The sequence below is a fragment of the Malania oleifera genome, chromosome 2 (assembly GCF_029873635.1).
Source record: "Malania oleifera isolate guangnan ecotype guangnan chromosome 2, ASM2987363v1, whole genome shotgun sequence".
NCBI lineage: Eukaryota > Viridiplantae > Streptophyta > Magnoliopsida > Santalales > Ximeniaceae > Malania > Malania oleifera.
In genome coordinates this window covers 20,283,488-20,307,724 of record NC_080418.1, presented here as the reverse complement: position 1 = coordinate 20,307,724, position 24,237 = coordinate 20,283,488, and the positions used below count along the sequence as shown (strand labels likewise).

The window sequence follows — 24,237 nt, the reverse complement described above, 5'->3', positions numbered from 1 at the left end:
GTCTTCCTCCACTACACTTGCAGACTTTGACGAACTCTTAGACATATATCGACATTCCCGTTTTCATCAAACTAATGCCGAAGAATTCTCATCCATGACGTGATACAACACGTCCTTAGCTAAACAAAGATGAATGATTGCTTCCAATTCATTCCAAGTCGTTGCATCCATGCTATCTGGTTGAATTTTGTATAAAACTTTCACCAAACCTTGTTACACCAAGAGATCCTTCAATTCAGAGGCCATACAACACGCTCTGATACCAATTGTTGTGAAATAATGACCTCTTCCAACAATGCACAACGGAATAAACATTGTAAAAGATCAAACAATACCATATGCAACAATCTAAAACGGTGAAATATAGAATTATTCTACAACCATAGCAATATAAAGAGAGTAATAATAAAGGCAATGACACCAGGAATTACGTGGTTTGGCAAAGCCTACATTCACTAGAACAATCGAAAAGAGATTTCACTATAAAAAATAAAGATACACACTCAATGATCTTCTCTCCTTCTCCCACCCTTCTCTTACTCTCTTACATGTCAAAATATGTCTAGAAGAACATATATAATAAGCCCTCGAAGGCTGCCCTCTGAATCCCCAACCGTCACATCGTTTACATTCAAAATTCAAATAACTTCTCGTAGCCCAAGCGCACTCATCGACAAGTACAAGAGATTCATCGATGAGTCAGAGAATACCACTTGTCAACTAGTCAACCCACTCGCCGACGAGTCTTGAACTCTGCAGTTTTTCACCTCTCGGCATCTTCTCGTCGACGACCATGGGACACTCGTCGATGAGTCATTGCTGCTGCACTAACATATGTTTTTCTCCCTTTATTTATAAGCCCCCACGAAGTATAAGAGTCACACCATAAACAACAATATTTGATTTCAATGCATTTTTAATACGATTTCAACTATAAAGCAAGTACTATCTAAAAGTAAACAAGAAAACAAAAATCATCCTGATGCTAGGTGTGACATGTATATTGTATCCAATTATATTAAAGAGACATTACATTTCGATTTGTGTGGATTGGAACAAGATAAATTTTGTAATTATATTGATTTTTTTTAAATCTATAAAAAATTAAATTCAAAATTTAAAATTCATGTTTCAAACATAGAGCAATATAAAAATTTTAATTTTGAAGAATTGATATATAGATTTTAACTTTAATTTGAAGGTTTAATGTACAAATTTTGATCTTGATTTTAATTTTAATTTTATTGGGGAATTGGGTAGCAGTAGCACCAAATCATGGTTTTGTGCTAGGGCATTTTAGTTTTGAAGAAGCATCATCTTTAAAACGGACGTTAGGTTTCTTTAAAGGAAAGGTAACGTCAGAGAAGACGACGTTAGGGTTTGGGGAGACGTCTCCGTTGGCGCCCGGCCCAAACTTTTAACTGCGCGTGCGAGGAGCCACGTGGCCCAAGTCAGATTAAGAGGATCGCCTGGATTCGGCTTGGACTCTGAGAGTCCGGCTTTAGATTTTGTCCACGTCAGACACTCCTAGGACCCGATTTTATCCACGTCGGACAAGCTGGCACCCACGTGGACTGCGAGCCGCTCCGCACCTTCACTTGTTCCACGTCAGAAACCCCCGAATAATCCCGGATAATATCTTCTCCCTCAGCACCCCCTCTCTGTCTCTCCGCCTCCCTCTCCCTCTCCCTCTCCCTCTGACATTTTGCTTCGCAATTTCCCAACCAGTCAAGCATCTTTCTGCATCATTTAGCAACAGCTGAAGAACGCCCGAAAGCGTTTCCAGCTCTTTAGCTCAGGATTTCAGAAGCATGTTCTTGAAAGTCTTGCTTATCGCACCGGATTAGAGGGCTCTGATCTGGTTTTTCTTTGCTCGATCGAGCTCAAAAGTGGCCGCAAGCCCTGCATCAGAGATGCTTTGTAGGTATTTCTGCTTGAATAATATGCTTTTGATTAATTTTCTTCAGTCAAGATTTCTTTTTTCCCGTTGATTAAATCTACTGTATCTGCTTGTTTTTGGTTTTTCGTTAAGCTCATCAAGTTTATCTATTTTATTAGCTAATCGTAGGGCTTGGATTTTTCTAAAAACGTCTAATATGTTTTGGTCTTTCAGTGTTAAGGTGGATTTATGGGTTTAAGTTGTTTTAGTGAGTACTGTGATGTTCAGACTGTGATTTGACATGTTTTGTATCTCTTTCTACGTGGATCTATTGAGATGATGGTTGTTTATTAAGCTTTTGCTCCGGTTTGCAGTTGAATTGGTGGCTTCTGTTTATTGTTCGCAGAGTTTGATTTCTCAGGGCGAACAACATGTGCGGCTTTTGTGGTAGGTCAGATGATGGTTTTTTGTTAATTCGATTACGGGCGTTCTTTATCATTGGTCTTTTTGAATCTGGTTAATGGAGACTGGGCCACATGGTGCTGGGAACGGAGGGTTGGTGGAACAAAATAACCTCATGTGGGATGAGCGAAAGTTAGATAGTAATGGAGTAGTGGATGAGGGGCAATGTTTGGGTTCATCAGAAGAAGATGAGTGTAGGATTAAAAATGTAGCCGAAGATGTTAACAATGGGCCTGAAGGCATGATTCAAGTTCATGATGGGTTGCAGAGACCACAACAACAGCCTCAAGGTCCTGTTATACGATGGGAGAGGTTTCTTCCTGTAGGAACCCTGAAGGTTCTGTTGGTGGAAAATGACGATTCAACACGCCATGTTGTCAGTGCGCTGCTTCGGAATTGTAGTTATGAAGGTTAGTATTCTTGTTTCACTGTGTATCATTTGTAGATACCGGTATGTTGGTTTCGCTAGCAAATATACATGATAAAATTTGATAACAACAACGACAACAAACCAAGCCTTAAGTCCTATTAGGTAGGGTTGGTTACATGAATGCTTTTCGACCCGTTAATGTGATCATGGGCATTTTCCTTTGATAGATTCAGTGTTATTAAAACCCTATTTATTACCTCATTTCAAGTTTTTAAGTCTATCCCTATACCTTCTATTGCCTCTCATAGTAACTAATTCACTCTTTCTCATTGTGCACTATTTGGCATGTGTTGCAGGTGCCCAAACCACTTGAGCCGTCCCTCCCTTATCTTATCTTTTATAGGAGCTACGCCTAACTTATTGCGAATATGTTTGCGCCTTAATTTATTTTTTAATGTTATATCACTCATCCATCTTAGCATTCTCATCTAGGCAACATGATAAAGTTTGACGAATCCTATTATTTTGGCTTTTACTAGTTCAAGAAATCTCTTTATGCTTTCAAGAATTTTTTCCATTTTATATGTCTCTCTTTCATTAGATTTATTTTAGTTTTGATTAGTTAATTCAAGAGGATGCGGGGACATTTTAGCCAAATGAATAATTGTTGCATTTTGTATGTTTTGCAATTAGAACAAGCTCAATATTTTTTGATACCATTTGAGAACATAGGCAAAGCTACATTTAGTATAAAAATATTATTATTTTTGTATACTATGTTAAAAATTGAAATACAAAGGCTTATTTAGGTGTTGAGAATGGTTTTTATTTTCTTTATCCATTTTTCCAAAGAATTGCTGAAATGCCAAGTTATTTTCCAACATTTTTAATGAGCAGTTTCCTGTATAAACGTTGGAGAAGTGGAAAACAAGGTGATACTTTTATAATTTTTTAGAGAACTGGAAATAGAAAATGAAAATTGTTTTTCGCAACTAAAATCGTCCAAAATTTGTGTTTCGCATATAATTTCATTGTGCTTGGCCTACTTGCTCCCAACAATCTACACTTCCAAACCACTAAATCTATCTTAGATCCATAGGTAGGTGGTTCTCCGTGCATGGAAGCATGAGTAGCGCATAGGGTGTTGCTTTGCTTCCCATTGTTGGTGTATGGTACACCATTGGTTCACAGAATCGAAGGATGTTATAATTTTCAAAAAAAGATGGTAGTATCCTAAGGAAAATGATTATGAAAAAGTTGTTGTTATTCCAATGAATAGCTGGAACAAACATTCCTGTTGCGAGGCAAGTGGCTGTGGAGATTCCCAAACCCTATGGCATAAAGTGAAAAAGTGCAAGTATTGGTCCAACAGAAAAGGTGGATACAAGAGGCAGTGATCATCTCTCATGCATGTCCTAGATAGCTAGTCTGCTCTTTCTTCTCACCTGGTTCAAAGTGGATAATGGTAAAAAAGGTTCAGTTCTAGGAGGATGTGTGGGTTGGGGAGTCCTTTGTTGAAGGTGAAGGTACCTTCTATTTATGCTTTCATCATTACATAACACTCCCATCAGCTCTTTCTCTTCTTGTTTGGGGAATTCTTCTTCATGGAATTTCCATTTTTTTATGAAGCTCAATGAAAGAGAGGTCAATAAGTTCACTATCTTACTTTCTTTGTTGGACCAACATATTCCTTCCATTAGAGAGGATGAGAGGAATTTTTAAGGGCCGCACAACCATCTCATGGAAATTATGAATGATATTCCTTGCCTCCTTTTGGCGACACTAGTCTTTTTTGGGAATTATTGCTGTCTGTTCTCAAAAGAGATCGGAAGGCAACACTTCAGTTAATACACATCATATATATGTGTGTGTGTGTGTGTCTGCTGATCTCTGGATCTTGAAGACGACTGCTTGTTCTCCAAGACTTGTTTTCTGCCTTTTAGATGTTAATAAAATGTCTTCTTTATAAAAAAAAGAAAAATTCTTTAGAAGGTGCAGGCATGCTTAATTTCAAATTTTAGGTCCATACAACATCCTATTTTGTTGCAATGTTTTTTTTTAGAAGAACTTAAGTGAATATATTTGCTCAAGGGGAAAAACTACAGAATTACGAAGGAAAAGCAATAAAAGAACTAAAGGCAACTCAGGAGTGTCTGCCTACATTCTGTAGAATGCTAGTGATAACAGGCTCTTGTCTTGCAGTAGAATGCTAAAAAATAACTAAATTCCTTGCTCTCCAAAGATGATAGATTGAAGCCGCCCAGACTAGCTTGGTTATAGTTGAGTGATATGAATTTTGGAGAGAGGAGAACCATTGAAGATCAGCATCCCAATCAATAAAGGTTCTTCGAATAAAGAAAAAATCCAAAGCTTTTTGCAGCACCCTTTTTGAAAACTGGCACTGAAAGAATAAGTGGTTCCTGTTGTCATCCGAATTATCACAAAGAATACAGCATGGATTTATAGAATGATTCCATTTTGAAATTTGATTAAGGGTTCCGAGCCTATTAAGGATACAGAGCCAGTAAATAAAAACTTTCCTGGGAATATTCTTGTTAAACCAGATAGCTTGGTGCCAGTTTACAGGATCTGTTTCTAATGTGATTCCAAGCATAAAAGATGAAAAACTACCATATTTGCTTAAATTCCAGATACTATGATCTTCAGAATCAGGATTTGGGTCAAATTTATTTTCCTGATGAGTTCAGCAACTCTAACAGAATGTAGAAGACGCCATTTCCGTCTACCATCAATTATAATATCAGCCACCTTTGCATTGGATGAAACTCCCAATTCAGCTGCTATACAAGGACCGAAAGTAGTAGCCAATGCACATAATAGAGACCAGTTATCATAAAGAATGGAGGTATTCCTACCATCTCCAATAATATGATTGAAAAGACAGTAAGCTTTGTCTCTTGCCTTTAACATTTTCTTTCAAGTCCAAGATCAAACTGGAAGAGGTTTCACAGCCCAAGTGGACTTATCCTTCAGCTTGCAAGCCATAACCCATTTTACCCAAAGAAGAGGAGACAAAGAGCAAATATACCATGAGAGTTTGTGGGCAATAGTTTCATTCCATTCAGAGATCAATCTTAAAACCAGACCCCCTTCCTGGATTGGTTTGCATACTTGAGACCACTTAACTTTGCAGCCTTAAGAATTCCAATCATTCCCCTTCTACAAAAAAACTCTTAAGTAAACTTTCAATGTTCTTAATAACTGAAGCTGGCAGAAAGAGAGCTGAACCCCAGTAATTCGCAATACTAGTAATAACAGATTTGATAGTTGAAGCCTTCCGACAAACGTCTGATGCATACGAGTCCAATTGAAAATTATGGCTGCTATCTTTTCAGTAAGCATAAGACAGTCCAGTTTATTAAGTTTCTTTGTAACAAGAGGAAGCCCCTGGTGTTTAATAGGAAGAGAGCTTTCCATTACTTCAAGAAAATTCAAAATAGGATCCTTCTCATTGTTTGGAACTCAAGAAAAGAAAATATTTGATTTTGAAGGATTACAAGAGACCTAGACAGGGTAGAAAAGAGAATCAAGGCATGCTTTATACCTTTTGCAGAACCATAGTCTCTATGGGCAAAAATCAAAAGGCCATCAGCAAAGCAAAGATTAATAATACCCAGCTTGCTGCAATCCTTATGATATTTTAATTCACCATGAGTAGTAGCTGTATTGAGTATTTTAGTAAGTTTCTCCATAACCACAACAAGAATGTAGGGTGAGAGGTGATTGCCTTCTCTTATCCCTTTCTTCCCTTCGAAGTTACCCTGAAGAGACTAGAGAGCCATTAATACAAACATAATAATGAGGCGTAGTTAAACACACTCTCACCCAACCAATGAAGACATTAGAAGTATCAATTGCTGGGAAAATATCCAGAATGAAGTTCGAGTACACTGGGATCAAAAGCTTTCCTTAAATCCACCTTTAGAGCCATCCTAGAATGATTTTTATTTTGGTGGTAATTATGAAGAATATCTTGAGCTAGAAGAATCTTACCTGAATAACTCTTCCTTTAACAGAAGCTGTTTGATTGGGAGAGACAAAGGGGCTTAAGAAATATTGAAGCCTGTTTGCTAAAAACTTTGTGATACACTTATAAATAAGATTGCAGCAAGCTATTGGCCTGAAATTGGCTGGACATGAAGGACTTTTTACCTTTTCTACCAGCGCCAGATTTGTCGCATTGAGTTGCCTTAAGAGCTGAGAATCTGAGAAAATTGAGAGAATAGCTTTGCATAGATCATCCTCAATTATATGCCATCAAGTCTTAGAAAACTTGGCATTATAACCATCAGGTCCGGGGCTTTTATCATCTGAGAATGAGAAAAACTCTTTTCTTTATTTCTGCCTTGCTTACAGAATTTGTTAGTTGCCTCTTACCCTGCTTTAGAAATTGCTGGCTGCTGGGAGTAATATAGTCATTGTTTACTTCCTAAAAGATTCTATAAAACCCAAGAAGCAAGTCTTTTATGCCCTCAAGTCTTCAACCTTTTCATCATTAGCATTATGGAGAAATCTGATTTGATTCTTGACTTTTTGTGAGTTCACAGAAGGAGAGAAAAATTTATTGTTTCTGTACTCTTTGTGAGTTAACAGAAGGAGAGAAATATTTATTGTTTCTGTCCCCAAATTTTAGCCATTCAATTCTTGCTTTTTACTTGAGGAAATTTTCTTCAGCTTTCATTAGATTCAAATACAAGTCTTCCTTTGAAGTAACCTTCTTCACTTTAGCAGGGCAAGGACGATTATAGAGAATAACTTGAGCTTTAAGAAGCTCTTCTTTAGCTCCATGGATTCTTTTTCCTATATTAGAGAAGAACTCTTTATGAAATGCTTTCAAAACTTTCTTAAGGGCTTTCAGCTTCATGCAGGAAATATTCATAGGTGACCCAATAATAGTTGTAGAATTCCAAGAAGAGTTAACAACTTCGAAAAATCTGGGATGAGAAGTCCATCAGTTGAAGAGTTTAAAAGGATATCTTTATAATTTATTTGAAGCAGATGAAAAGCTCAACACTGCAGGAGAATGATCTGAAATAAAAGGAGAGAGAAATTCCACTCTGAGATCAGATTGATTCTGTAACCAACCTTGATTTGTTAATAGTCAATCAATTTCTCTAGCTATAAGATCATCTTTTCTCTTGTTAGTCCAGGTTAATAAAAAAAACCAGCAAAAAGGTAATCATCAAGACCAGCTTGAAATAAAAATTCTCTGAAATCTTCTAGTCCAGAATGGTAAGAGAGAGATATAGGGGTATTGCTTTCTGAAATATCTTTAGTTGAGTTGAAATCCCCCATCACAATCCATGGAAGAGAGCCCAATCTTGAAGAGAAGTTCAGAAGATAGTCCCATAATTGTTTTCTATCTGATGAAGAGTTGGAAGCATATACGGAAGTTATCCAGAAAACATGAAATTCTGGACTACTTACTTTTAAAGAAATGCATCGAGGATGGGGAATAACTTCCCTTATATCAAATAATTCGGGGTCACAGCAAGACCAAATTCTTCCCAATGGAGCATCAGTACTGTAATTTTGAAGAAAAGGCCATCTGCTATGAACTCTGAGAGAAACTGCATTAAGTTGACTGATTTTTTACCTTAGTCTCCAGAATACCAATCATATTGATAATATTTGAGCTAATGAATTTCCGCACTTCTTTTTGTTTCAGGGAAGAGTTAAATCCCCTAACATTCCAGCTAGCTATTTTTGGAAGTATCATTTAACCACCATAGCCTTAGATGAATCAAGCTTTGCTTGATTTTTCGTGGTCTACCTTCTTTTTTCCCTTTTTGCCCACCAGAGTTGTCATTTTGAGCATTCCCAGCATCTCCTTTTTTTTTTTGGCATTTGACCGTGTTGCTTGATCTTTATCTGAAGTAATAGATGGTAAAAACTTTCATCCACCACTAGTGGTGAATTCCCCCTGAAATCTTTCTTTACAGCAGAATTATCCAAAGGAGCAATCTTAGTATCCTGGTTATCTTTAACAGAACTGCTAGAACCCTAATTCCTTTTCCCTGTTGTATCTGCTCCTTTCTCTAGAGCAGTGTTATCCTTTTAGAATATTTCCTGCAGATTTTGATTCATCAATATCAACATTATTCTTTTCCAGAATTGAAAAAGTATTATTAGTGACTACTTCAGAGCTACTAAAACCAGAATTTTTCACGGATGTATTTGCTCCTTCCTCTAGTACATTATGAATATCTTCCGCAGAATTTGTTGCATCAATATTAACATTATTCTCATCCAGATCTGAAAAGAAATTTTTGAGTTGGATTGAAGTACTATCTTCATTATTCACAGTGTTCTTCACCCCCTTTTGATTTGTTCTGCATTGCTTTGGCCTTTGAATTATGACAAGACTGAGGCAAACAGAACATTCTGAGGTCTCCAAGATTATTCAACATCAATAGTAACAAAATCATCATCAGATGTCAACACTTCAACTCTATCAGGTAAATCATCATTGATATTGACTTCTATACATATTCTAGCACTTGTGAGATTTCTCATCAACTTAGTATATGAATCCATATAAAGAGGCATACCAACTGAACTAGATATATTGCTAATTCCAAGTGAAGTCCAATAACAGAAGGTATATTTGAGAACTTTACCCAAATAGGAATTTTCTCATGCTGTAGAGGTAGTTTTTCAATACCAGATTTCCAGTTAGAGAGGAAGAATGGAGAATTACCAATGAATGGCAATGAACCACGGACCATTTTTTTGAATTCCACCTTTTATCCTCTTGCTTTTAAAACTTGAACAAGAAAATTCCTTTTGCTGCAGAGAATATATCAACTTCACCAACTTTCTTCCAAATACAATCAATAACATTCTTCAAATGTGTATAGGCCAGAGGCTTCCCATAGAATTGACCAACAACTGAATTTTTCCATTTCTCCTCACCTAATCTGAATATCAGCAGGAGGAAGAACCATAGCTTACATATCATCTTTAATAGGTTCAAAATAGCTCAGCTCTGAATTAGTTCAGGGTGATTCTCCAAACAGCCTATGTTATTTGTCTTCGATGAAAGTTGAGACTCTTTAATATTTCCTGAAATAACTTTCAAACTGCATCCAATTGATTTCTCCACAATCTCCACTGGATCCTTGAATGATGCTTCCATTCTCAAATCTTGAACTATTTACGAAAGGAATCAAGAATTTGAAAAGAACAACCAGAATCAAGAACCTGAAAATTGGATTAAGAACTTGAAATCTGATTGACCATACAAATCATGAAAAAGATGAAGATAGATCTATGAAAGAATAAATCCAAAGCTGAATTTTAGATGAGATCAAATCTGAAATTTAATAAATTATTGCATTGTTATATACTTGTATGTATATAAGTTAATTGTACTACATGGTCTAAAATAAGCTTCATTATGATATGATATCGTTTACAAGGTCCTTTAAATTGCTATGTTAGGCTTATTGATTGCATCATTACAAAAGTTATCCTCTATATGATTAGGCAAATGTTTTTATCCAATAAAGTTGTGCATCAAATTTTAACTCCTTTATTTAGCACTGCTTCCTTAATACATGTTATTAATTGTGAATTTGGTCTTAACAGTTACTGCTGTGGCAAATGGTCTGCAAGCATGGAATATCTTAGAAAATTTGACAAATCATATTGATCTTGTCCTAACAGAGGTAGTCATGCCCTTTTTAACGGGGATTGGTCTTTTATGCAAGATTATGAGCCACAAAACTTTGAATAACATTCCTGTGATTAGTAAGTATTTTTCTTTAGCATTTCATTTCACTTTTGGTGGAAACGCAAGCTCTCTTTTCCAATGGTGCTAGCTCATTTGATGCTTTTAACTACCACACCTGATGAGCTTTGTGTGCAGTGATGTCATCTCATGATTCTATGGGTATAGTCTTTAAGTGTTTATCAAAGGGCGCTGTTGACTTCTTAGCCAAACCTATTCGGAAAAATGAGCTTAAAAACCTTTGGCAGCATGTTTGGCGGAGATGCCACAGTGTGAGTTGTAACACCTCTCTTCTCAGAAATCTCTCTCTCTCTCTCTCTCTCTCTCTCTATATATATATATATATATATATATATATATATATATATGCATACACACACACACATATTAACAGATCATGGGCAGTCACCTTAAGTTAGTGTTAGCAGACAATGTTAATGGCATGCTTTGCTAAATTACACCAATCTTCATTGCTGCTGCATTAGTTCTTGAAGATTGATATCGTGTTGTAGGAATTGATTTAATATGACTAGACTTTTCTGGTTTTATAGCTGATGTTTTTGTCTTGTCTTAGTTCAATTCATTAACATTACATTGACTCTGGGACTATGCATGCTTGAATCCCCTCGTCAACCTTGATTAATTTCTTATCCTTTGTAGTCTAGTGGTAGTGGGAGCGAAAGTGGTACTCAGACTAAAAAGTATGCAAAATCAAACAGTAACGAGGAGTCAGAAAACAACACTGGCAGCAGTGATGAACGTGATAATGGAAGCATTGGGTTGAGTAATCGCAATGGAAGTGACAACGGAAGTGGTACCCAGGTAATGATAATAGAATTCCTTTTAAATTAACTAGCTTGAACTTGTTTGTTGAATGTATTAGCCAAATAGTCTTCATCAAGCAAGAAAAGAAAATGAGATTTCAACAGTAGCCTGTCAGATCAGATTTCATGGTCAAATTTATTCTTGTGGCTATAAATTATCATTTTGAACTGATTGCCTAATTTTCTTAAAAACAGAAAAATTGAGTGACTTCTGCTGGTTTTTCTGTTGCTTTGGTTCTTCAAATAAGCAAGTTTGAAACTTTCTGCAACATTGTGAGAATCATCGAGAAGAATCATAAAAAAAGAAAGTGAGAGAAGGAAGAAGATGGGATAGAGAGGGTGCCGAACAATCTCACACATGTGAGAGATGGGAAAGGACCAGGAGCTAAATTTTTTTCACTATATTCTAAATTTAATTTATACCCAAACTCATCGCTTCTATTCTTGAGTTTAAGCAGCTGTTGCATTTTTGCCTTCACCGCAATTATTTTGTTTTTCCACATATCCTTGTAGCATGTTCAACTAGGATCATTTCCTTTCTCCTTAGTGGTGCAGCTTTGGATCTCAAAAAACTTCTTACAAGTTAATTTACTGTGACCTCTCTGCTGAATCTTGAATATCAAAATCAAATAAGACAATGTAAGGTGGCTGCTGTGCTTCCATGTAAACCATGTAAAGGTCTATGCCTTCTTGGGACGAGTTCCTCTGTTCCATCTAACAAGTGCAGCTAGAATTTTTTTGGTTGGAGAGAAATGGCCTGATTTTTTTGTGGTGGTGGGTCTTCAGTGGATTGATTTGGGACAGGATAGTATTTTTACCGCCCATGTGGGTTTTCACTGCTAGATGTTTTGGCAGTCAGCTTTTGCTGATAGTCATTGCAATTGGCTGGCTCTTTTGACTTGCTATGGAGTTTTGTATAATAGCTTCTTCTGTTTCTTTTTTGATTTTTTTTTAGGATTCCTCATCTTCTTTTTACATTCTTCTTTCTTAATAAATTTCTTTTTCTATCCAAAAAAATGTGCGGCTAAGATGTTGATTGGCATCTGGTGTTCCAGTATGTTCTAGCGGGAGGATTAGTAAGGGACTAATTAAATTTTAAGGAAAGTAACATTGTTATTGCCTTCAAACTTTCTGAACTTCTAATTTAGGCCTTTCTATGGTGATTTCATCTTTAGGCCTCAAACTTTCTGAACTTCTTCTTCTTAAATGTAAATTAGATAAGATGCCTTATTTTGTCTTAGGAGTTGGAGCATCAGTTATGAGAATCTTATGTTTCAATTTGATTCTCACCCCATGTCTCACCCCCTTGCTGTCACATGGAGATTCAAATTGAGAATCAAATTGAATCGTAAGGTTTAGTCTGAATTCTAAAAACCAATTATGAGGTGCTCTTTTCTATGTGAAACAAGCAAAATACACTTGAAAAATTGAAACATATTTGATGAAGATTGTATGATCATGTGCCCTAAGACAGGCAGATACCTATCTACGTTTAAATGAAAAATACACTACTTGTTAGAAAGTGTATAAAAAATAAAATGAACTCAATTTTGAAAGATCAAAACTTCAAAATATCTTCATATCCAAACATGTCTAGAATCTGAATAAACTATTCTTGAGGAGAATCACACAAATGTAGGCTTGATGGGATTTTCAACCTCTTTAAAAAATGTTTACAAATCCTAAATTTTTAAAATAATTCAAACCAGATGTGTCTTGCTTAATTTTTTATTTTTGTTTTAATTCTAGAGGCCCTTGGAACCAATTGGATCTCTTGAAACCAGGTCGAACCTGATGCAAACTAAAATTTATGATAGTGAATTTGAATTGGCGATTGTAAAATTCATTGTTAATTCTACACACTTCAATGCACATATTATATTCAAATTTAAATTGTGCAAGGTTTCTAATACTCCCCACAGGGTGTGGGGGCAAACTTGATGAACACATTCAATGAATTCCCCACTGCTACCAATTCTTCCAATGCAACCTTCCATCATTACAATTGCCCGAGTCACCATTGTCACTGCTTCCATGACCACCATACCAACACCACCAGCAGTTCCCCCTTCCTATATGCAACTGCAGCCAATGCTGCTTCTGCCACAGACGTCATCAATTTTGAACTCATTATAATTATCAAGAATTTTGATTTTGGGTTTGCTTTAAAATTTCTCTAAGAAATGTGCCCTCAGATAGAACATAGAACGACTAAATCACAACAACCTAGAAGCATTCAATTTTCAATTTTTAACTGTTTTTTGTTTTTTTTGGATGAAGGGGGGGCGGGGTTGGGTTGGTTGTGGTGCAAAATTATTACAATGTGGCCTCTAGGATGTTGGATGTTCACATTTGATGCCAATGGGAATCATCATGGGTTCATGGCAAGTATTTTGGATTCCCTGGGAGTGCTAGATGCTTCCAAGCATGGGTTTCAAAACTCACCTTTTTGTTATTCCAGGAAATGGTATTCAAAACTCATGTTTCTCCAGACATGGGATCAGAAATATTCCCATGGAATGACATTCCTTGGAATCTCACTCCGGGAAATGGGATGCTTGCCTCACAGAAATTCTTTTGTTTGGTTTGCTTGTAAGACTCGCAGAAATGTATACAATATCCCTATATTAGAGTTTGGTTTAACGTGAAATCCGTGCAAACATTTTACAAAGATTATCATTACATCCTTGAGGCCTTGATCAATATAAAAACAATATTTGAAGAATAATCATATTTTTAACACACTACTAAGAATGTCTACCAAATTATATCCACATTCCAAAAATTTCAACCATCATAGATAAAAAAGTTTTAATAGAAAATGATCCACTTAACCAAAATAATGGGTGCAATATGGTCTCAGATTTTCAACCGTTGGGCTGGAATACGATTCCTACGAATTGAGGTCGTAGGAATCGTGATTCCAGTCCAGATGGGCTGGAATCGATCTTTATTCTATGGAATCAAACTCATTTTTTAATAAAAAATATTATAAAAAAACAAAAAATACTAATAATATTAATTATTAATTATTATAATAGTCATAATAACAACTAATAATAATTTCAATAGCAATAATAATATTATTAAAATAATAATAACAACAAGAACAATATTAATAATAAAAAAATTGAAAATAATAATAAGTTATTATTTTAATAATAATCATTATTATGAAAATAACAAAAAATAATAACAACTAATAATAATTACAATAAAAATAATATGTATTATTTTATAATGATAATAGCAACTTGAACAATAATAATAAAAGAGGCAAAAATAATAATTATTATAAAAATAATAAAAATAGTAATAAAAATAATATTTACAATAATAATCGCTATTATGGTAATAATAAAAAAAATAATCAAACCGAAAAAAATAGCAGATAATAATAATGTTCCTATGGAGTGGGTGTTTGGAAATTCATCAGGAAAGGATGGGATGGTTTTTTTTTATTTTTTTTTCAATCTGTGACTTTTCAAGTGGGGAATGGGGCAAATGTTTACTTTTGGCATGATGTATGGTGCGAGAACCGTAATCTTAGAACCACATTTCCTTCCATCTACAACTTGGCTTGTGACAGAAATGCTGTTATCAGTCATCGTCTTGAAATCACTGATCAAGGAATTTTCTAGGGCCTTCCTTTTAGAAGGAAGACAGATTGGGAACTTTACACACTGAATTTTACAGATTTCTGTAGCCTTTGGACAAAAATGGCATTTTTTCTGTTAAATCTTTTTAAAAGAAGCTCTCACTGTTGGGAACAAATTGCAATAACACCCCTTGGATTCACATTGAGAGGACAGCAGCCCCTTTAAAGGTTGCCTTTTTTTGCTTGGGAGTCCGTACATGGAAATATTTTAGCCCTCAACAATCTGCAGAAAAGATGGCTTACATTCATGAATCGGTATTCTCAATGTATGGCTGATGCAGAATCAGTCAACCACATTCATCTCCACTGTCCCTGGACAAGGAACCTGTGGAATTTGGCTCTTTCCTTGACTGGGCAGCAGTGGGTTATGGCAAATTCAGTTGGAGGGGAGATTTGGGCTTGGAAAGGCATCAGAGCCACAAAGGAGAAGCACAAGGCTTTGAACCTCATCCCTCTCCCCATCTTTTGGTGGGCTTGGAAAGAAATAAATAAGAGAGTCTTCAAAGATTCATCTACCCTGCTATCTACAGCTGGCTTAGTGGGAACATTGTTAATGATCATTTTGTAATCCTTGATGTTTGTGACACTCTATAGGGTGGTTGATGTTTTGTGCCACGGGTTGGCATCCCCTTGATGTCTTAAATTAATATATTTTCTTTTTGTTAATCAAATAATAATATTAATTGTTATTATTATTTTAATAGTAATTATTATTATTATTATTAGTTGTTATTATTGTTATTGTAATTATTATTAGTTATTGTTTTTTTTAATTATTTTTAATTATTTTCATAATAATGATTATTATTGTTATTACTATTTTCATTATTTTTATAATAATTATTATCCTTAAAATAAGAATTATTATTTTTTTCCTTTTAATTCTTATTGTTCCTGTTTATTATAACATAATATCATTACTTTCATTTTTATTAGTATAGTAATTTATTATTAGTATTTTTGTATCCTAAAACCCCAACCTGGACAAGCAGGCCCCCTTAGGCAGCACCAAACCAGGGGAGAATTTGACTTGCCCACAGCTCACTCTTGATAAATTAAGAGGATTAGCCCACCTGCAAAATTGAACCCAAGACCTCCTATTACTAGGAGGCATTGCAGCCATGGGAATTTAGTCTCAAAAATATGATAGCCATGGGAATAATATCTGTATGAAACTTATCCATGGGGGTTGCATGGAAATGAGATTCCCATATTTTGTGAGAATCTTTCATTCTGAGGAAATGTGAAATTGTCGCCAAATCTGATTTTAACCCCAAAGTAAACTTGGAAAAGGGATGTCATGGACATCGCATTCTTGGAAATGTTGACAGACATCTGTGAGTTGTTTTATTCATGGAAAATAAGGTGGTTATTTCATTGGAATATTTTTGTTTGGTTTGCATATAGGATTCTTAAGGAATGTGATTACGGTTGTCATTTTCTAGTTCCAAAATATACATGAGAATGGGATGCCACGGCCATCACATTCTTAGAATCTTGAAGGATCCTTCATACCAACCGCCACCTTGGATTGTTCTTAGATAAAATGGGAATCCAACTTCATAAGACAAAAAATATCCCTCCCATTCATTGTTCTTAGACAGAATTACGTTATCTTTTTTGACTACTACTACTACTAATTTTCATTGTGCTATTATTGTAAAATTATTATTATTATAATAATAATTCTTCATTGTTATGATTATTATCATAAAAGGTATCACTAAAAATAAATATTATTATAATATTTTTCATAAAAATAATATGGGCAAAAGACCGACCTTCCTTTAGGCTTGGCAAAAAGACACAAACCTCTTTCAAAAATGCTTCACATGTCCCGTGACATTTGATAACCAAATAAGATTTCAAAAAATTGACTATTTTGCCCATTTTTGCCTTTGACACACACAAAATGGCATAAATAGTGTTTAACTAATCAAAAAAATTGTGTAATCCACCATCTCCCAACTCTCTTCCCCCCCCCCCCCCCCCCAAAACCCCCAAAAAAAAGTGCAAACTCAATGGAATGAATTTCTTTTAAATATCCTAAGAAGTATGTAATTTATCTTGCGAACTCCAAAATAATAATTAGGACAAAAGACACTGACATCCCCTTAGGTTTAGTAAAAAAAGGTGGACCTCCCTTGAGGTTTCAAAAATTCTAAGGAACTCCCTAACATTTGATTTTTGGGATGCATATATCCCCCTTTTGGCTTGTATTTTTGCTAAAAATCAGGGGAATCATGTTTTTTGCCAATCCCTAGGAAAGTTGTATGGGATTTTCAAAGCGTCAAGGAGGTTCACATCTTTTTGCTGAACCTTAGGAGATGTTTGGGAAATTTTGGAACTTCAGGGAGGTTGGTGTCTTTTGCCCTAATAATTTTGAGCATTATTAGCTAATCCCACTTGGTGGGACAAAGGCGTAGTTTGTTGTTTTGTTGTGTATTTTTTTTTATATTATTGTTGTGATTTTATTACAACTAATATGATTAAAAATTATTACAATTATTCGATAAGAAAAGAAATTTATATAAAAAGAAGAAGAGAATATATGATGCAAAGGAAAAAAAATTCCATAAATAAGAAAAATACCGAAAAGAAAATAAAAAATGAACAACTAATGAAATAAAATTCAGAATGAATAACTAATGCAACAATCCAATCCCTCCAACTTATAATAATTATTTGTTTTCATTATTATTATTATTATTCAATAGTATTAATTGTTGTTGTTGCTGCTGTTTTTATTGTTATTATTTTTATTATGATGGTTATTATAAAAAAATAAGAATAAATATTATTTCTGTTATTATTATTGCACATGCACATTACAAGGATATAGGCAATCATTACAGGTTTACCTGTATCCCAGTAGTTTTATGGAAACAACATTAGAGTACTCATGTTATGCCAAACACTATAATCTTATATTTCTCAGAACCTCTCATGAGGAACCAAATATAAATATTCTTGCGAGACTAATCCTATTCTTGGTCAAAATACCCAAGAAAGTGATTCGAGGAGGGCGTTTAGAGTCACTTGAGCAAAGCGCGTAAGCACCTCATTAGAAGTCTCATTCTTTTTATGTGATTTAGAAGTAGTCTTTTTCCAAAGTCAACTTATTTGTCCTCCTTAACCATCTCCCCTTGATGAAATCATTATGCTGAAGCCAACTTTTACGTGTTCCTGCTTCTCTAATATTTCTAGATTTTACTGCAACTTTGGTTTTTTTGAATGTAGAATCTGCCCTATTTATTATATTTATCTTATTTCTCCATTATATGGGAACATAGAACTTTCCCTCTTGAAGGACAACTTATTCTCATTTGATATGACAAAATTAAACAGTAGTGCTGTATTTACCGTCCAAACATCACAATTCACACGTATATTTACCTAGTACTTTGTATAATTGTACCTTGCATGCAATGCAGTGTAAGTACCAATGTAGTATTTAGGAGGTAGTAGTATAGCATTTCTGAAAACTAAATATCTAGCCTTTTACTTTTGGTGCACTATAAGAACTTATTACAGGGGCTTGAATGTGGGACCTCTTCTAAAACTCTTTTTTTTTAATTGATGAACAAGATCTGTATTAAAGGAAGAAAGGATTACAATCATGAGAATGAAAAATGAAAAAAACCAGGGACAATAAGATATCTTTCCATTACAAAAGGAAAGCAGCTAAACAAAGGAAAGTGAGTTCAAGATGAATGAATAAAGTAATGCCAGTCACCGCTGCATGTCTTCTAAAGAAACATCCCAAAAAATCCATTTGCTCAAAACCAAAGGGACGCCAAAAAGACCACTCCGCTCCAAAGCATATTACTGGAAGTGGCAAGACCTTTAAAGATTCTAGTATTTCTTTCCAACCAAATGCACCAAGTAATAGCCAGAACAGTGCATTGCCACAAAACTCTCTCCTTCCTGTTAGCAAAACCTCCAAACATAATAACACAAAAAAACCGCTCCAAAGAAGCTGGGCACACTCAATTTCTCCAAATATCCCGAACAAATTATTCCAGAGTCTCCAAGAGAAGGGACAATTTAAAAACAAGTGAGAGCAAGTTTCCCCATTCTTCAAACAGAGGTCACAAACATTGGGAGATAAGTGCCTTGTTGGTAACTTGTACGTCTTCAGACTAAAAATACAACTAGTGATAGTTTCACATCTCTGCCTGTGAATTGATGTGGTAGCCTCGCAATTCATAAGAAGAAATAATGAAGATATTTTGTAATTTTCGTTTTAATAATGCATGTACCAGTGTTAATCATTGATGCTGTTCTGTTGCTGAATTTTCATTTCCGCCTTCATTGTTTATTCCATATTGTTATCGTCACTGCATAGAGAAGGAATGATTGATGTGTTAAAGCTTGGTATGCATTGTTGGCTCAAAACCTAATAGTTTAAGCTTTTAGGTCAAATGGTAATCTAACATGTTATCAGAGCTGGTTACTAGGAGGTTCTGGGTTCTAGTCTTGTTTCCTGCATTTATTGTGTGGTGTTTAAAAAATTATTTATTCCCTATCATGTGTGTTATATATCTTGTGTATTCTCTTCATGTGCTGTTGGGATGCACTTGCGGGGAAGTGTCAAAGCTTGATATGCATTGCTGACCCACAATCTAATAACTTAAAGCTTTTAGGTAAAGTGGTAATCTAACATAATGAATATAGAAAGATGATCATATTTGCAGAACAGCAGCTTCTTTAAGAGAAGTATGTAGAGGATGCCCATTTGGTCAGTGATTCTTTGCAATGTTCTAGTTCTAAAAATTATGCAATCTAATTCTAAGTTTTCATTATTTAGATGTGGTGTTTGCCATTATTGCTTATATTTTCTTTCATAAGGACTTGTTGATCTTACAGGCACTAAAAGCATACACATTTTATGAATTTAGCTGATGATGAACTAAGATTGATGTTGGAGTTAAATTATGTTCATATTTTGCAGAGTTCATGGACAAAAAGGGCAGCAGAAACTGACAGCCCCCAGCCATTATCCCCATGGGATCAACTGGCTGATGCTCCTGATAGCACTTGTGCCCAAGTCATCCATACAAAACCAGAGACAGTTAGTGACACTTGGGTGCATATTACTGAGACGAAAGAGTACCGAGAGCAGGATGAAGAACAGGGTATGCCTTAGCAATGATTATATATTGAGCTTCTTTGCATATTTGTGGTTTCTTTCCAATTCTAATGCTTCGTTGTGCATTCTATTTAATAGACCATGCTGCAATGGGCAAACATTTGGAAATAGGAGTATCTAGGAATGCAGATTTACCACTTGATCATCGAGATGAGAAGTTTCCAGTTCAGTCAAGAAGCAAGCGTCAGAATAAATTGCCTGACCTAGAAACAAAGCCATTTGACAAAGGACAATTAGAACACGGCACTGAAAATATGAGTGGTAAAATGAGGGAACAAGCTGCAAATCTAATGAATCCAATTGTCAATTGTACTAACCCTCTAGTACACAGTAGAGCTACGGAGGCTCCAACTGGCATTTCTGATATTTCACAAAATAATGATAAAGTGAGCTGCAATTCTAGAGAACTGCCATCTCTTGAGCTAAGTTTAAGAAGGCTGAGAGGAGCGATTGATGCTGGAACTGCTACACATGATGTAAGGAATGTTTTGCGACATTCTGACCTGTCAGCATTCTCAAAGTAAGAATTGTTTGTTTGCTCAAAATCGAAGAACTGTAAATATATTTCAATGAATATTTCTGGAAAAAAATCCTGGCAAGATGTATTTTAATCATATTTGAAACTCCATTTTTCTTTTTCTGCGCAGATACAATAATGCTTCTTCTTCTAATCAGGTAAAGTATAGCACCATAGATGGCGAGTAACTTCTGTTGTGGCTTTTAACAAGTATAGCACATTAGTCTTTGGAGGGTTGCTGCTGTCATTTCACTGAAAAGAGAAACTGGTGCTCCAGTAAAATTGTTTTTGTTTTTTTGCTTGAAATGACAGCAGCATCACTTTTTTTTTTACCCTGGCGGGTCTAGAATGGCTTAAAATTATTAGCAGCAGGCTGGTGTGAATAACTGTTGAAGAGAATGTACTTGTAGAGGAGTCAAGCTGGTAATGTTGTGCGGGTATAATTTTTCTTTCCATTGTTAATCAGGCTCCCACTGGGAATGTAGGAAGCTGTTCTCCCCTTGATAATAGCTCAGTTGCAATGAAGGCGGAATCAATGCACAATTTTGCATCTAATTCTAGTGGCACTCCTGCCAACCAGCAGTCCCATGGGAGTAGCAACAACGACATGGCCTCCACCACTAAACAGGCTATCCTGAGGTCAGATGCCATAAATGAGAAATCGGAGTCCATATCAGCGTTCAGATATTTTCACTCCCCTACCTTCCAACCTGTGCAGAATGGTCAAGTATGTCAAGCTCCACAAGTTTTGCCTGGAAAGGCAGATGATTTGGCAGTTGACACTGTACAAGATGAATCAAGAGGCTCCCACCTCCATGTCCAGGTCCAGCACCATCATCATCATTACCACCATTATCACCATCATGTCCATAACATGCAGCAGCAGCAGTCACAACCAGATCATGATGATCGTTCACTGAAGAACATGGCAGCAGCTGCTCCACAATGTGGATCATCGAATGTGTTTGGTGGGCCGATTGAAGGTAATGCTGGGAACTGTAGCATGAATGGTAGTGCCTCAGGGAGTAATCATGGGAGCAATGGACAGAATGGAAGCAGCACTGCATTGAATGCTGGAGTGACAAACATTGAAAGTGACAATGGTGCAGCTGCGAACAGTGGAGCTGGTGGCATTAGTGGGAATGGATTGGATGAAGATCGGTGTGCACAGAGAGAGGCTGCCCTAACCAAATTCCGTCAGAAACGGAAAGAGAGATGCTTTGAGAAAAAGGTAACTAGCTTTTAGTTGAGTGTGTTCAATAGAGAGCAGTGGCATTGTTGAATTAAGTTTGTCTTTCTGTTCCACGTGCTGAATTTTATTTATTTTTTAAAAAATCAATGGTTCCAAACTTTCCTAGGATATTGTATTGTTTTGTTAGGAACGAAGTCCCATTCCAGATTTAACTATTGATGAGCACATGCACACACAAATAGGAGATAATCATCAAATTTCACCACCAGGTACTGCTAGCAGGGCTTGTCATTGGCACCTGCTGTTCTATTCTCAGTCCAATGCATACTCAGACTTGTTTTAGATGAGTTTTAGAGAACCTTTAGCTTTGTTTTCCTGATGAAAAGCTCCTATTCTTTTGATTTGTGATTTTGTTGAGCTGGGAAGGTTTTTCCATTGCTGCTGTTTTGTTCTTATATTTAGGTTCGGTACCAGAGCAGGAAAAGACTAGCAGAACAACGGCCTCGCATCCGAGGGCAATTTGTACGACAGATAGCGTATGATAAGTTTTTGTTTCTTTTTGGATGAAATTTCTTAATTAAATATCAGAAATTAAGCGCAAGGGAAAAGAAAATTCTTTATGCTGGGATATTGCCTAGATCATATTGCATATGGTCTAAGTTGGGCCAAGCATTTGCCACCTCTGCAGGCTCTAGTAATTTGTCATACCTAGTCATTTTATACCATTATGGAGGAATTGAACAGTATTTGATCGTTCTTGTGCCGTGGTTTCAGGTGCGATGGCAAAGCGGCAAAAGATAAAGATGAGCAGAGCAGTGGTGCTGTCTCTGGGGACAATTCTTGTGACAGATAGTGTACAATAATGTAGGCAGGAATGCAGATGGCAAAGCGGCAAAAGATGAAGATGAGCAGAGCAGTGGTGCTGTCTCTGGGGACAATTCTTGTGACGGATAGTGTACAATAATGTAGGCAAAAATGCAGATGGCTAACCCAACCCTTCCTCCTGATGGTGCATTTGGATTTAATTATGTACATGAGAGTAGCTCTGGCCATGTGTGTAGGGAAGGAGACTTACAAAAGATTTGTGCTTTAGAGTGATTTCAGATTTGTGGGTGAGGGTGTTTGGGGAACTGTCCTTTCTTGAATGACAACAAAACCCTTGACGTGAAGACCCATGAAGACACAATCAGACTCTATTTTATGGCTGTAAATGTAAGAGACTCCAATGGTTGGCTGGTTCTCCTGGTAAAGGGTACCTGCCTGCCTCCGTGTGATAAATCTCTCTAATGGTGGCATGTTCTGAATGCTGTTCTTCTTGGTTTCGTATTTTAAACAAGAAAGAGCACTACTTACAGGAAGACCGGAGAGAAGTGGAGAGAGGGGGGATGAAAATTTACCTTAAGATATAATTTTAAGGTGCGTGCTATTGGCAATATGAAAAATATGAGTTGACTATTATTTTATTTTGTTTCTCCCAATTGAATGATGAATTAGCACTTCCTTTTTTTATTTTTAATTTTTTTTTTCTTTTCACTTATAGATTGAAAAGTTCCCTTAAGTTTGTCAAAAGGCATAAAACCTATTGCTAATGGTATTTTTGGTCATATTTTTTCAATCAATTCTCTTAGTAAATAAAATTTCTCACTTTTTAAACTTAGACATAAGAAATCTCATTTAACTAGGTCATCTAGGAAGGGTTGGACGTCACAAGTTCGTGACAAGACCGTGAAAAGAAAGAAGTCCTGACATGATCAAGGAGAAGTTCGTGACAAGACCGTGAAAAGAAAGAAGTCCTGACATGATCAAGGAGAAGGGTTTGTGCTATTTTAGTTGTTTTTTGTATGTGTGTATGAAAACATGTGAATTCATAATGATCACGAGATTGTAATCCGTTTATTAAAGAAATATATCGCCCAATAACTCCTCCACTCTCTAAAGAGAGAATCTGAAGCTCTTATTTGGAGGAAATTTATAGTGACAAATTGTTGTGGGAGTCTCTAACTTTCTAAAGTTCTCATTTAGAATAATCCTCAAGTCATAAAATAATTATTATTCGTATATTGCTTCTTATTTCATGGAATATGTAATAAGAAAGGAATAGAGATTCATATGGTAAAATTTTAGAATAGTTATTCCTATTCTATTCCTTGTTAAGGAATGATAGAAGTTTCTCTTTGTTATTTGCTTTATGATTATAATATAAGTTTGTAAAATTAATTATAACTGACCATTATAAGTTATCTATTCTTAAAAATGGGTATTTAGGGAGCCAAATGGAACATTAGGGTAGTAAATTGTTATTTTGTGTTTGTGAGTATAGAATTGGGATCTTAGATTTAGATTTATGTGGTTTTGAATAAAATATAGTACAAAATTGTACTCATTTCTTCCAAATCTATACACATTCAAATCCAAATCTCAAAATTCATA

At 35.7% G+C, this 24,237-nt stretch overlaps 1 protein-coding gene across 4 annotated transcripts; it reads left to right on the top strand.

Annotated features, from left to right (window-relative positions):
- Positions 1–1,625: 1,625 nt before the first annotated feature.
- LOC131149688 (two-component response regulator-like PRR73) lies at positions 1,626–23,270 on the top strand. Of its 4 annotated transcripts, none has more exons than XM_058100363.1 (11): positions 1,626–1,924; positions 2,286–2,751; positions 10,323–10,484; positions 10,603–10,736; positions 11,125–11,286; positions 19,901–20,084; positions 20,177–20,618; positions 20,746–20,773; positions 21,082–21,846; positions 22,270–22,343; positions 22,582–23,270. In XM_058100363.1, the coding sequence occupies exons 2-11, from the start codon at positions 2,400–2,402 to the stop codon at positions 22,658–22,660; spliced, it is 2,382 nt and encodes a 793-aa protein (XP_057956346.1). In that variant the 5' UTR covers positions 1,626–1,924; positions 2,286–2,399; the 3' UTR covers positions 22,661–23,270. The 4 variants fall into 4 exon arrangements, with proteins under 4 accessions (XP_057956346.1, XP_057956350.1, XP_057956349.1 ...); XM_058100367.1 differs by having other exon boundaries at positions 2,254–2,751; XM_058100366.1 differs by having other exon boundaries at positions 1,631–1,920; positions 2,254–2,751.
- The last annotated feature ends 967 nt before the right edge of the window (positions 23,271–24,237 follow it).

Bases quoted from the DNA above. Each gene is read 5' to 3' on its own strand.
- LOC131149688 (XM_058100363.1), top strand. From the start codon at position 2,400: ATGGAGACTGGGCCACATGGTGCTGGGAACGGAGGGTTGGTGGAACAA. The intron at 11,287-19,900 runs GTAATGATAATA...CATATTTTGCAG, and splicing joins ACAACGGAAGTGGTACCCAG to AGTTCATGGACAAAAAGGGC. The intron at 20,619-20,745 runs GTAAGAATTGTT...TTTTCTGCGCAG, and splicing joins GACCTGTCAGCATTCTCAAA to ATACAATAATGCTTCTTCTT.